Raw genomic sequence first — 13,210 nt, 5'->3', positions numbered from 1 at the left:
AGACATTTTTAAACACTTGTTGCCTCAAATCCCTTTTTTTGAAGAAGTGGGATATAAATTAATTTATTTTATCAAGGTGACAAATGAAATTGAATTATTCCTCTGTAGTAATGTTGTCATCTTCCACCAAGTAGACAGCTTCCAGAGGGACAGAGAGAATAAGAGAGGACAGGAATATTGGGTGAACCTGCTCCAATGAGAAGACAGATCACTCTCACATTTGACAGCCTTAATGAAAACACATTGAGTGCACATGCTGTGAGGATCCTTTGCCCTCCTAAATGGTTAGAAACAGGAACTATAATTTCCTTTATCACAAAGGAAGAATATGTATATGGTTGATTATGCTAGGCTGTGAGGTACATTCAAGAGTTGCAATTGTCACTGTGGGCTGGTGGGTCTCCAGCCAGTAGCTATATTGGTATCCACCTCTACAAAGACGAAATGGCGTGTTACAGTTGAGCCAGGTATAGCTTTTCTCTCTGTCAGAGGAAAATTCTGTCCTTCTATCTTTTAACTTGAAGGGATAATATTTGAAGAGTAATCATTTTTTCGCATTCCTCCATCTTCTCCAATACCTCCCCACAATCCTAAATAGAAATTAGCATATAGGCTCACTTCCTATTGGGCATGAAAAGAGACCCTGTCTTGGGTAATTCTGTCATCATCATTATTAAAAATAAATGTTTTGTTGCATTTCTTTAAGCTTATTCTCCAAAGAAGAAAAAGAAGAGTAAGGATGACATAAAGATAGTTTATCCTGTTGGTGACCAGGAAGCAAATAAAGGAGCATATGGTAATTTAATATTGTGATAAGAAATATCTTCTTTATTTCTTTCTTTATATCATTCTGTGTTACTTCATGTTGTCCATTAGCGCTCATTGGATTAGACCAGGAACCCAAACAACAGCATAAATATCCTCCAAATAATATATTATCAAAAGTATAAGACTGTTAGAAATTGAGCAATATGAATTCTTCTCCCATATTAAATTTCCAGGGAAAAATTAAAGTATAAAAATTAAATCCCTTTGTCTTTATCTGTTAAATTCTAAAGAAAAAGTTTAAAATCTTTTCTTCCCTGAATGTGTAATTTGATTAGTCCCATAAAGTCTCTGGGATAAGACAGGGTTGCCTTAGCTGAGGCTAGTCTTCCACTCAGGACTACTGAGGTTTACTTAATTCAGCTCTAAGCTTTAAAGACCAAAGATTTTTGAAGTCCAAAGATTTTTTGGTCCCATTTTTAAAGTCCAAAGATTTTTTTTTCTAAAATATCAAAGTTACTTACAACACAATTATGACAACACCAGCCACATATCTACTAAATGTAGACAATAAAGCTAAATTCTCAGTCTCTAAAGCAGTTGTCTCATGCAGAATGATCTTCTAAAAGTCTAGTGTTGAATGCAGGCCAGACTGGTCTTACTGATGTCAAAAAAATCTCAGTGTTATTGGAGGAGAGGATGATAGATGGAAAATATGATTTTCAGCCTCACTAAGGTACCAGTCTATCTGTGACAGTTGTCCAGGTATCAAAACTATAAATTTAATTAAGCATAGTTGGGAGACAAAGATGAATTCTAAAACTATATTAATACATATCTGGGGGGGAGAGGATCTATTTCTACCCTCTAAGAGATTAGCAAGTGAATCATTATTGTTTTGTGTGAATTTTAGAAATGTACAGTAGTGATATCACAATTCATTATATATTAAAAGTGCCCCTCTTTCCCATTCATCATAATCAAACCTCCTTAGTTTCCATCTCATCACTGAACTGAGTATGAACTCCATACAGTGTCACAACCTTTACATTCTTATGGGCAGTTTGCCCCCACGTTTCATAATTGGCAACTATCCAAACAGAGTTCAGAGGCCAGAATTCTCTATAGTTCCTGCTTCTGATCTTGTCTCTGTATTTTTTCATTCTCATAAAAAGATCCTGAGGTAATTTATTTTGGTATTTAAATTACCCTAAAGCAAAATGGAATTTTTTATATAATTGCATGAATTTTAACACACGTATGAATTTGTATGACCTCTACCACAATCACGTGAGAACATTTAAAACATTCCAAAAATGTCCTTTTGCAGTCACACCATCTTCCCTCCCACTAATAAGCCCAGGAAACCACTGATATGTTCTCCATCACTATAGTTCTTTTTCCTTTGGAAAATGCCTTGTAAATGGAATCATGTGGTATTTGACCTTTTGATAATTGCTCCTTTCAGCATGCCTTTGAAATTCTTTCAAATCATTTCATTTGTCAATAGTTGACTCCTTTTTATTGCTGAGTAGTAGTCCATTGTGTGTATGTACCAGGCTTATTTATGCATACATCAGTTGAAGGAAATTTGGTTGTTTCCAGATTTTGGTGATTATGAATAGAAAGATCAGAAGTATACATTAAGCTTTTTGTGTGAACAAGGAATTGTTGTATATGTTTAAGTTTATAGAGAATTGCCCAACTGTTTTCCAGAGTGGCTATAGCATTTTGCATTCCCTGTTTGCTATGCATCCTTGTAACTGTTGGGATTATCAGTAGTTTTTATTTTAGTCATTCTAATAGATGTAATGGTATCTCATTGTGGTTTTCATTTGTATTTGCCTGATGGCTAATGATGATGAATATCTTTTCATATGCTGTTTGCCTTTTGTAAATCCTGCCTGTTGAAGCTTTATGCTCTGTTCAGTTTTGGGAGTTATTTGTATATTCTGAGTATAAGTATTTTTCAGGTGTGTGACTTACAAATATTTTCTCTCAGTCTGTAACTTGCCTTTTAATTTTCTGTTTGTTTCTGATTGATCAGTGTGTCTCCCCCTTTGCCCATATTGCACTGTGTTTGATTACTGTAGCTTGTTATTAAAATGTAGTATAATTCCAGCAACTTTATTTTTCTTCAAAAATTTTATGGCTATTTTAATTCATTTACCTGAGTATAAATTTTATACTCAGCTTTACTGCAAAAATTATGCCAGGATTTTTTAATAAAGTATATTAAATCAATCTATAGATCGATTTAAGGGGGAAAGAAATCTTTACAGGGTCCTTCTAATCAAGGACGTTTAGGTCGTCCTTGATTTCTTTCATAAGTGTTTTGTAGTTTTCAGTATAGAAATCTTGTATATGTTGTGTTATATGTATACATAAGTGCTTCATTTTTGGTACTGTTGTACATGGTATTTTTTAAGTTTGATTTCCAATTGTCCATGGCTATTGTTTTTACTATGCCTCTTTGTACAGATTTTTTAGTGGTTGTTCTAAGTAACAGTGTACTTACTTAGCTTATCACAGTCAACCCTAACTAGATATTCTACCTCTTTATGCAGAATGTGGAAACCTTACCACTATGTATATCTCCTTACTCCTCTCCCCTTTGTTATAATTATCTTATGTATTACATGCACATATACCAAACAGCCACTCAGAGTAATCATCATTTAAGTGACTAAACAGGTGAAGAACGTCCTATCATATTTACTCAAATAATTAACATTTTGGTCGCCTGTTAATTCCTGATGTTTCTGGTCCCACGTTTCTTTCTGGTATCATTTTCCTTCAGTCTGTAGAACTTCCCTTAGCATCTCTTTTAGAACAAATTATCTGGCACTGAATTATCTTAGTTTTCCTTCACCTGAGAGTATTTTTATTTTATCTTCATTCCTGAATTATCCTATTTACCCTTGATATCGAATTATAAGTTGTCAGCCTTTTTTTCCCCAAAATACACTTTAAAACATGGTTCTGATGGACATAGATAACATTATTAAGGTATTTTAATATAATTGATATGATATTGTATACAGTGTTTTGTGACTTGCTTTTTATACTCAGCATTATATTTCAAAAGTTTTACCTATGTATTGTCTGAAATTTTACTTCCTTTCAGTACTAATCCTATCCCAGTGTGTGAATATCCCATTGTGTAAATATACCACAATTTAATATGTTTTTCTTTTGATGGAAATATCTGTTATTTGAACAATATTTCACCAAACATTCTATACATATATATCTCCTGGTATTCATGGACAGGTGATTCTCTAGGGGTTATATGCCTCAATATGAGATTTCTGGGTCATGTTCTCTCTCCTGAGAAATTATTTTTTCAAATCTCTTGTCCATTTTCCTATTGGGTTATTTGTCTTTATTTTACAGATTTGAAAGATTTTTTTGGTCACACACTCTATTATATACATACATATGGTATAGCAATATCTTCTTCCAATTTGTAATTTCTTTCTATTCTTTTTTTATCTTTTGATGTACAGAAGTTCTTAGTTCAGTATAATGAAATTTTACATTTTTCCTTATAGTTTGTATATTTTGTTACTTTTTATTTGAGGTTCATTTCTATGAGGTTCATTTCTCTTTGATATGGCAAAGACATTAATATTTTGTCTTATTTGTGGCACATATTTCCATAATTTTGTTAATGACTTTTTTTAGCCTTATTAAACATTTCAAACATAAGCAAAAGCCAACAGAATCCTTATGTGCCTATCTTTCAACTTCAGCAACTCATGGACAGTTTTGTTTTGTCTATGCCCTCAACTTCTCCCTGCTGCCATATTGTTTTAAAGCACATCCCACACATATTATTTAATCCATCAACATATCAATATGTACCTAAAAGATAAGGATTATTTTTTTAATGTGTAAGCACAATACCATGATCACATTGCACAAATAATAATTCCTTAATGTAATCAAATATGTAATCACAATTCAGCTTTCCAGTAATCTCATAAATGTCACAAAAGTATTTTGATGTTACTTTGAATCTACATTGACACATACTGCGATAGTTTGTATGTCTTTTGAGTCTTTTAATCTATAGGTTCTCCTTCCATATATTCCTCTCCTTCCCTCCCTCCCTCCCTCCTCCTCTTTAAAATTAGTTTATTTGTTGAAGAAATTGAGTTGCTTGTCTTGGTGACTCCTCAGTGACTGAATTTTTGCTGATTGCATCTATATGGTATATGTTATTTCTTCTGTATTTCCTGTAAAGTATTAGTTAAATCTATGCACTTTCAGGTTCAGTTTCTTTAGCAAGACTGATGCATACATGATGGTGTATCTTTCCATCAGGAGGCACATAATATTGCATTGTCTTTCTCTTTGTGATATTAGTAGCCATTTATGTTCAAGGCCTTGATCCACAAATTAATTATGGGTTACAAAATTGGGATAGTTTTCCTTCTTCGTAAACTAGCTAGAAAATTTCTAATAAAAAGAAACTTTCCCCCAACTACTGTTTGGTTACATTGTGATACAGGATACTTGAGAAAAGCAGACTGATGCTTAATATGTTACCATCATTTATTAGTTTTCAAAATAATGAATTGTTTCAGTAGCATCTTCTAACAGTGAGCAATTAGTTTTGTTTTGTTTCATTATGAATTCACAGATTTATATAAATCTTGTGTGCTTAAAAATTGCTATTACTGTGCTTACTAATGTTGAAATTGTGACAGCTCTGGCCAGTGAGAGCCCCTTCAAGATAACTCTCGAGTCCTTTTTGACACAACCCTAGTGATTTTTCTTAGCTTCCTTGCTATCTGAGAAGACTGGACTATCCAAGCTTATCTTGTACACATTCAGTTGTTTCAACACCAATGAGTTTCATTGGTATCTTTGAGAAGATGAAGTAATCATATATAGTTGGACCTATTTCTAGACATGCTCTTTTCTTTTATTGGTCTATTTGTCCTTATGTGAGTATATTCAATAGCATTCTCTTAATTACTGTAGCTTTATAATAAGTCTTGAAATTTGGCAGTTTGAGTTCTCCAACATTTGTTGTTCTTCTAAGTTGACTTGGTTGGTCTAGGGCCTTTGCATTTCCATAGAAATTTTATTTTTTTTATTGAAGTATAGTAGATTTACAATATTCCAGTAATTTCAGGTGTACAGCATAATGATTCAGGGTTTTTTTGGCAGATTATATTCCATTATAGGTTATTACAAGATATTGAGTATAATTCCCTGTGCTATACAGTAAGTCCTTGTTGCTTATCTATTTTATGAATATAGTTTGTATCCATTAATCCCATACTAATTTGTCCCTTCCTTATTCCTTCTCCCCTTTGGTAATCATCAAGTTTGTTTTCTAAGTCTGTGAGTCCGTTTCTGTTTTGTATAGATTCATTTGTATTATTTTTTAGATTCCACATATAAGTGATATCATATAGTATTTGTCTTTCTGTGTCTGACTTAACGCACTAAGCATAATATTCTCTAGGTCCATCCATGTTACTGCAAACAGCAATATTTCATTATTTTTTATGGTTGCATAATATTCTGTGTGTGTGTGTATACACATACATGATACACCACATCTTCTTAAGCCAATCATTTGTTGATGGGCACTTGGGTTATGTCCATGTCTTGACTATTGTAAATAGCAGTGCTGTGAACATTGGCAGGTGTGTATCTCTTCAGCTCTCCAATTTCTACAACATAGTCAGCTGGGATTTTATTTGGGTTCACCTTTCATTTCTTCTTCTTGCTGGCCGGGACCTCCAGAACAGTGCTGAACAAAATGGTGATTGTGTACATCCTGATCTTGTTCTAAAATATAAGGCTAAGTGATCAATATAAATTAGAATATAGTTCTGGAGATCTGAAGATAGCTTTTGTCAAAGGAAGGACATACCCTCATACTCCTCATTCACTAAGAAGTTTCATCCTGAATGGGTGTTGAATTTTATCAAGTTTTTCCTTTCATCTTTGAGATAATCGTCTACATTTCCTCCTCTTTTCTCTTACTGTGTTAAGTTACTTTGGCTTATTTTTGAATGATAAACTAACCCTGCATTCTTGGAATAAGCCTCGCTTATTCATTATGTATTATCTTTTATGGTATATTGTTAGATTCAATTTATTTATAGATTTTGCATCTTTATTCATAGGAGGATATTGACTGAGTTTTTCTTTTCTTGTAATACCTTGTAACGATTTTTATATATGAGTGATTCTGGTCTCAAAGTATGAGTTGGGAGAGGAGTGTACTCCTCTTCAATTTTCTGGATGAATTTGTGTAGAATTAGTGTAAATCCTTCCTTTGGTATTTTGTGTAATTCAGAAGTAAAGTCTTTTGAGCCTGGAGTTTTCTTTGTAGAAATGTTTTTAACTATATATTCCATTTCTTTAATAGATATGAGTTGCTTCATATTTTCTGTTTATTCATGAGTGAGATTTGACTGTTTTTGAGGAAAATCTTTCCCTTTCATATAAGTTTAATTTATTGCTATACATTTTCATAATCTGTTATTTTTAGTATTATCTATAGACAGTTATGCTGTTATCTCTAATTTCCCTGATGATGGAAATTTGTCTTCTCTTTTTCCTGATCAATCTGGCTTTATCAGTTTTATTGAACTTCTCAAGGAGTCAAATATTAGTTTTTCTCTCTTGTTTTTCTATTTCTTTTTCACTTTGATCTTTACTTATTTCCTTTCTTCTGCTTACTAAGTGTTGACAAGGATGTGGGAGAATTAAAACTCTGACGCACTGCTGAATGGTATGAAATGGTACAGCCACTTGGGAAAACAGTTTGGCATTTCATAAAAGTTAGACATATACGTACCATATGACCCAGCCATTCTACTACTAGGTATTTACCCAATAGAAATGAAAAAGTATGCCCACACAAAAACTTGTGCAGGTAAGTTCATAAATATTTGTAAGTTGCCAAAACTGGAAACAACCCAAACAACAGGTGAATAGATAAAGAATGGTAGCATATCCATACAATGGAATACTTCTCAGAAATTTTTAAAAAAGGAATGAATTATTAACACATACAATACTGAGTGAAAGAAGACAGGCAAAAAATACTATATATCACATATTATATGATCCCATTCATATAAAATTCTAGAAAATTCAGATTAATCTTGTGTAAGAGGTACAGAGCAGTGTTGTCTGAGGATGGGAAGAAAGAGATAAATGGATTACAAAGGTGGATGAGAAAACTTTCAGGGGTATTAGAAATTTTATTTTGGTTGCAGTGATGGCTTCACAGTTATAGATGTATTTTTAAATTGAGGAAACCATTCAAGTTAAATAATTAAGTTATAATTAAGTTATAATTAAACCACTATAATCAAACCAAACAATTATAATTAAACCATCAAATTATACTTCAGTGAGTTCTTTTAAAAAATACACTGTTTCTTTCATTTACTTTTAGGACCCTTTGTAAACACCATTCATCAGTCTCTAAGTAGTTCAAAGAATATTGCCAAAAAATCAGTACCTTCTGTTGGTCAGCCAGATGTACAAGATAATGATATTGAACAAAAGGTATGAAATTATGTCTCAAGCTTCTGTATGGTGATTATTAATTTATCTAGCTAACTTTTACTTCTGTGAACCGTCTCCCTCTCTAGCATGTTACGGATTGGTTAGGGATATTAGGATCTATTCATGAGAACTGATCCCTTTCCCTACATGTGTTGAGTTACCTTTGTGCTCAACTCACTCACTCTCATTAGCAGAAACTAATCCAAACAAACATTTAGCAATTGCAATATCTAATATTTATTGAGCATCTACTGTTGGCCAAAGCCCTGTGACTTTTTCCTGAAGGAAGGGAAAATGAATAAATTGGTCACATAGGATACAAAGAAGAATAAGACATAATCTTTCCCCTTGAGGACTCATTGTCTAATGGGGCAGACAGATACAAAAATGTCATTACAGTAAATTGAGAGCCTGAGATGATAAATTTTATTTTGATTCTAAGCAGTGTGTTTTTAAAGCATTAGATTGGATTAGAATAGGTTGGATTGTATTTCCCTGAAACAAACTGAATGACTAAACGTTTTAGAACCAACCACTAAATAGATTACCATGTCTTTAAACGAAATATGGAGTACTAGAAAAGGGTAAAGTTTGTACGTGGCTGCATATTAAACTCAATTTTGAACTAGTGAAATTTTAGATCCCTGTGGAAGGTGTCCTAGGATGTTGGTAATAAGTATTGTCCCTGAGACAATTTTCATGAGAGAGTTAGAAGATAAAAGGGAAGAAAATCTGTATTAATTTGGTTGATTGGTAGAAGGCAAAATCTCTTTCAGAAGTGAAGTTACTAATGAATGTTTTTATCTTTAATGTTGTACCATATAGAAGGATGGAGAGACAAATGAAAAATCAAGTATTTTTGATAATAGAGGTAAGAAAATAAAAAACATTCATAATTGTTCTGTTGTTTGTTAAGTACCTAATTATGGTTTCACCATATGGTTTCTCAAGTTACTTGTTATACCATGGATTATAAAAACCATGGTTATTTTGGAAAATAAAGCATGGTATAAAACTGTTTATGAATTTTGATGTTATAATTAGCCTATATGTTTGAAAGATTGCTTGATAAGTATGACTTTTGAAATTTGCGAAGTGTGGAAAAGTTAGAGTCTCTGCTGTAGCTGTTTATAGTGATAGGTAGAGTAAGGTGCTGACATACTATGGTTCAGTAGGTTATAATACAGAGAAATATCCCCAGGAAGGTCCTCATACTGCACTGCCATCTATTCCCCACAGACAATACATCCTATTTCCCATCTCCCCTTGAGTGGAATATACAATAACTAAGTTTTTCTGCACCTTGTTATATTTTTGGAAGTCACTAAAAACACTCTCATGCAAAACCTATATACACACATAGAAAATACTAGACACCTCCATCCAGTGGCCATTGACCACCTCAAATTCAATACAAAAATCAAAATTTTCAACTTCTTGATCCTTCTGTTTTTACCCAGGCACAAAACTTGACTTATCTTTGACTCTCCCTCTTTCTTGAATTTTGTATGCCAAAGTTGCCACTCTCTGTCTAATCTACCTCCTTCATTCCTCTTTCCCTCTCTTTTGCATTCCCACAACTGCTGCCTTTCTTTCCTCCATCCTTGACTGTTTCAGTAACCTTCCTCCAACCTCTTCTTCCTCTTTTTAATCCACCCTACATTTTGGTGTAAAGCAATCTTCCTAAAACACAGTTCTGGTTATTCCCCTATTCAAGTTGTGAATGGTTTTCCGTCTCAGACTGAATGAAATGCAGACAGTTAAATCTGCCAGTGGTTTGTGGTTAGTGATAGGGATTAAGCTGGCATAATATTAAATAAATTAGGATCAGAGGTTAAGAATCTCAGACTTGCTCCTGAGGGCAGTGGTGAACCACTGGAAATTTGTAGGCACTAAACATCAAAAAAGGTCATGTTATTCTTAGAGATACTTCCTTAACTCAGGTAAATCCCTGATTGGTGTATTCCAGTGATTGTGGCAGCTCAGCAGGGAGAACATTGGATCAGTTCTATTCATTAACTTTCACCCTTGTTCCAGCAATATTATCTTTTCATATGTAAAAGTATCTCATCTTTCTCCAGGAGAGATACATGTCTCAGCTCAAGATTCAATGATTTCAGCTCAGAATTCAGCTACAAGAAGTTTTCCCAGATCTTCACAGTCTTATGTGCGTCCTTCAAAGGATGAGGTATATATTTCTTTTGACCCAAATGCAAACAATAAATGAAGTACAATCATATGATCATCATTCGTATAAAAATTCACTCATGAAATGACAATACAGAACAACTTCAGTCCCTGAAATTAATCATACCATAATAAAATTTTAATAGCTCTAGGATAGTCTTCCCAAATATAAGCTACAGCATGTTGTTTACAGTACATACGTGCAGCCTTCAGAGGAAGTATCAAATTAGGCTTCTCTGATTGGGCTTTGACTAGTACTGATGGATTGTTCAGAGACAGACATACCGTCTCTCCCCATTTCCTTTTGACCAGTGAACAGTTACTTGCTGTTGAAAAGTTACCAGCAAAAATTCAGGGTGTGGCTTCTGCATATAACATAGATATATAGACATTTTTCTCTGTGCATTGCCAGCTTGCTATTGTAGGAGTCAAAACCACATCTTCCATTCCATTAGTAACACAGTGTTAACTGTATCAACGGTGCTAAAAAGTTAACATGGTTTGAAAGAGATTTCAGTAAATTGGAAATTTATTAAATTCTTTCCAAATGAATTCTATTTGATTAGGGTAGAAAGTGGCATCTTCTGTGTCCTCTAATGCATAATGATTGACAGGCTACATTATACATAGCTCATAAATGTAGTATGTTTACTATAATACGCTTTTCTGTAGCACAGTTTTATTATAAACAAGTATTTTACATTTCAGTGTTCTACCATGTTAATATCCACAGTAAGCATGAAAAAGAAATTTCTTAACAACTCTGACATTTAAAGTCCTCATATTGCCCAACAGATGTCAAAGACTATGTCATATACTAAAAACCAAACCAAAACAACAACAAAAAAAATGAAAAACTTCCTTAAAAACAGTCTATAAATTTTATTATGGACCTTTTTTGAGTAATATGTGTATTCTTAAATTTGCCATCCGTATTTCTCTAAAATGAATATTAAATGCCCACAAATATCTAATTTATTATAATAAATACTATGAGAATTTTATTATGATAAGTCTCACATCCTGTTTCCAACATGTTGTGCAAAGCCTACCACTGTCAGAAAATGTATTTCTGGTGGCCTGTGTTCAGCTCTCAGATCTGGGAATAAAAGAGTCTATTGCAGGAATTCCCTGGTAGTCCAGTGGTTAGGACTTGGCACTTTCACTGCTGGGGGCCTGAGTTCGATCCCTGGTTTAGGAGCTAAGATCCCACAAAGCATGTGGTGCAGCCAAAAGAAAAAAAGTCTATTGCACTGGATTTTCTGCTCTGAGAGCCAAATCCTCATATATTCAGAGAATCTGCTCTCTGCCTTCCAGCTCTGCTTAGCCTTTTATTCTTTTTTTAGCCTTGTTAAAAAATACACCTATTCATTTGTCCCATTGAGTTAACTTCCTTACTAATCAGTGCACTCCAAAGATAATTTAACAATAAATAATATTGTACAGAAAAGAGTTAACATAACAGGCTTGGGACTGCTGTCTTTGTAGAGGCCTGCTTGCAAGATTGGCCTATGGCTAGTGTTTGGGAACTTGGCTTTTCTAACATTCCCTAACCGATATGAAAATTTCCATATCGAATGGGTGGGTGCATGTACGTAGATTCTGCAAACAATGTGATTTTCCCTGAACATCTTATTTCCTTTTGGGTGGCTAGAATTTCAGATATGCACTAGGCAGAGGATGTCTTCATGACCAGCCTTCAATAAAAACCTTCAGTGCTGAGTTTCTAATGGATTTCTCAGGCTGAAACATTGCACACATGTTGCTGCATTTTTTATTGCTGGAGAAAAGAGCATGTTCAAATGTGTCTTTTTACAGGAGGGAGAGAACATAAGGAAGACTATGCCTGGATTTTTAGAGAATCCTCTTATGTCTTTCCCCCTTATTTATCCTATAGTGTATCCTTTTACCGTAATAAATATTAGATGTGAGTACAACTGTATTCTGAGTCCCATGAGTCTTAGAAAATTACCTTATGTGTGTATAGTCTTGTGGCCCTCCTATAATATAATATAACTGTGAACTTTTGAATTCTGTAAATAATAGATGTAATATAACCATCAAAAATGTGTGCATTTCTAAAAAAAAATGACATTTAAGAGTTCTCAGAATCTTAAATCTCTGTATTTAAAATATATAAATAATAATTGATGTTCAGATCCTGGAAAAAAAAATCCTTTGAGAATGTTTTTTTTGCTGTTTGGATTATGTAGAAGGAGATAAATCCTGATTGGAATGAAAGATCAAAGAGACCAAGCTACTTCTGTGAATCAGGTAAACGTCAGCAACAGCTATTGAGTAAGTTGTGCAGTCTATTAATTCATTCTTTCAACTAACATTTAGTGAGCTCCTGATTCATGCCAGGTATGGTGTTAAAGACTGAACAAAGAAAACCCATGGTTCTTACCCAGGGCTGTTACAGTGTAGTAAGGAGATAATCATGCCAATAACCACAACCCAATATGATAAGTACAATAAAGAAAGTAGGTGTGTGTACAAATCAGAAGAAATATAGGGAAGACAGAGCCTAGGTCTGCCTGGGGTCCTCAGAGAAGCCTTTACAGAATAGGTCATACTTAAGACATGAAGGATGAGAAGGAATTTTCTATTTTAATTTTGGGAAAATTGATAATTTTTAATGTTAATTGTTCTCTTTCTTTGAGTATTGAATGCCTTTCTATTTGTTTAGAAGTTGTCTTGAATGTTGTTT

At 33.6% G+C, this 13,210-nt stretch overlaps 1 protein-coding gene across 1 annotated transcript in view; it reads left to right on the top strand.

Moving 5' to 3' along the window:
- Positions 1-13,210, top strand: part of FSIP2 (fibrous sheath interacting protein 2) — a gene marked incomplete at both ends in the record, with an annotated part of 114,188 nt that overhangs the window by 22,378 nt on the left and 78,600 nt on the right. Inside the window, 2 exons of the mRNA XM_082630421.1 lie at positions 8,201-8,313; positions 12,714-12,798. Of these exons, the coding sequence (XP_082486547.1) occupies positions 8,201-8,313; positions 12,714-12,798 (198 nt within the window). The remainder of the gene's footprint in view (positions 1-8,200; positions 8,314-12,713; positions 12,799-13,210) is intronic.

Source organism: Mesoplodon mirus (assembly GCF_964341445.2).
Source record: "Mesoplodon mirus genome assembly, chromosome: 8".
Lineage (NCBI taxonomy): Eukaryota > Metazoa > Chordata > Mammalia > Artiodactyla > Ziphiidae > Mesoplodon > Mesoplodon mirus.
The sequence above is the reverse complement of the archived record's forward strand: the minus strand, read 5'-3'. Positions and strand labels throughout refer to the sequence as shown.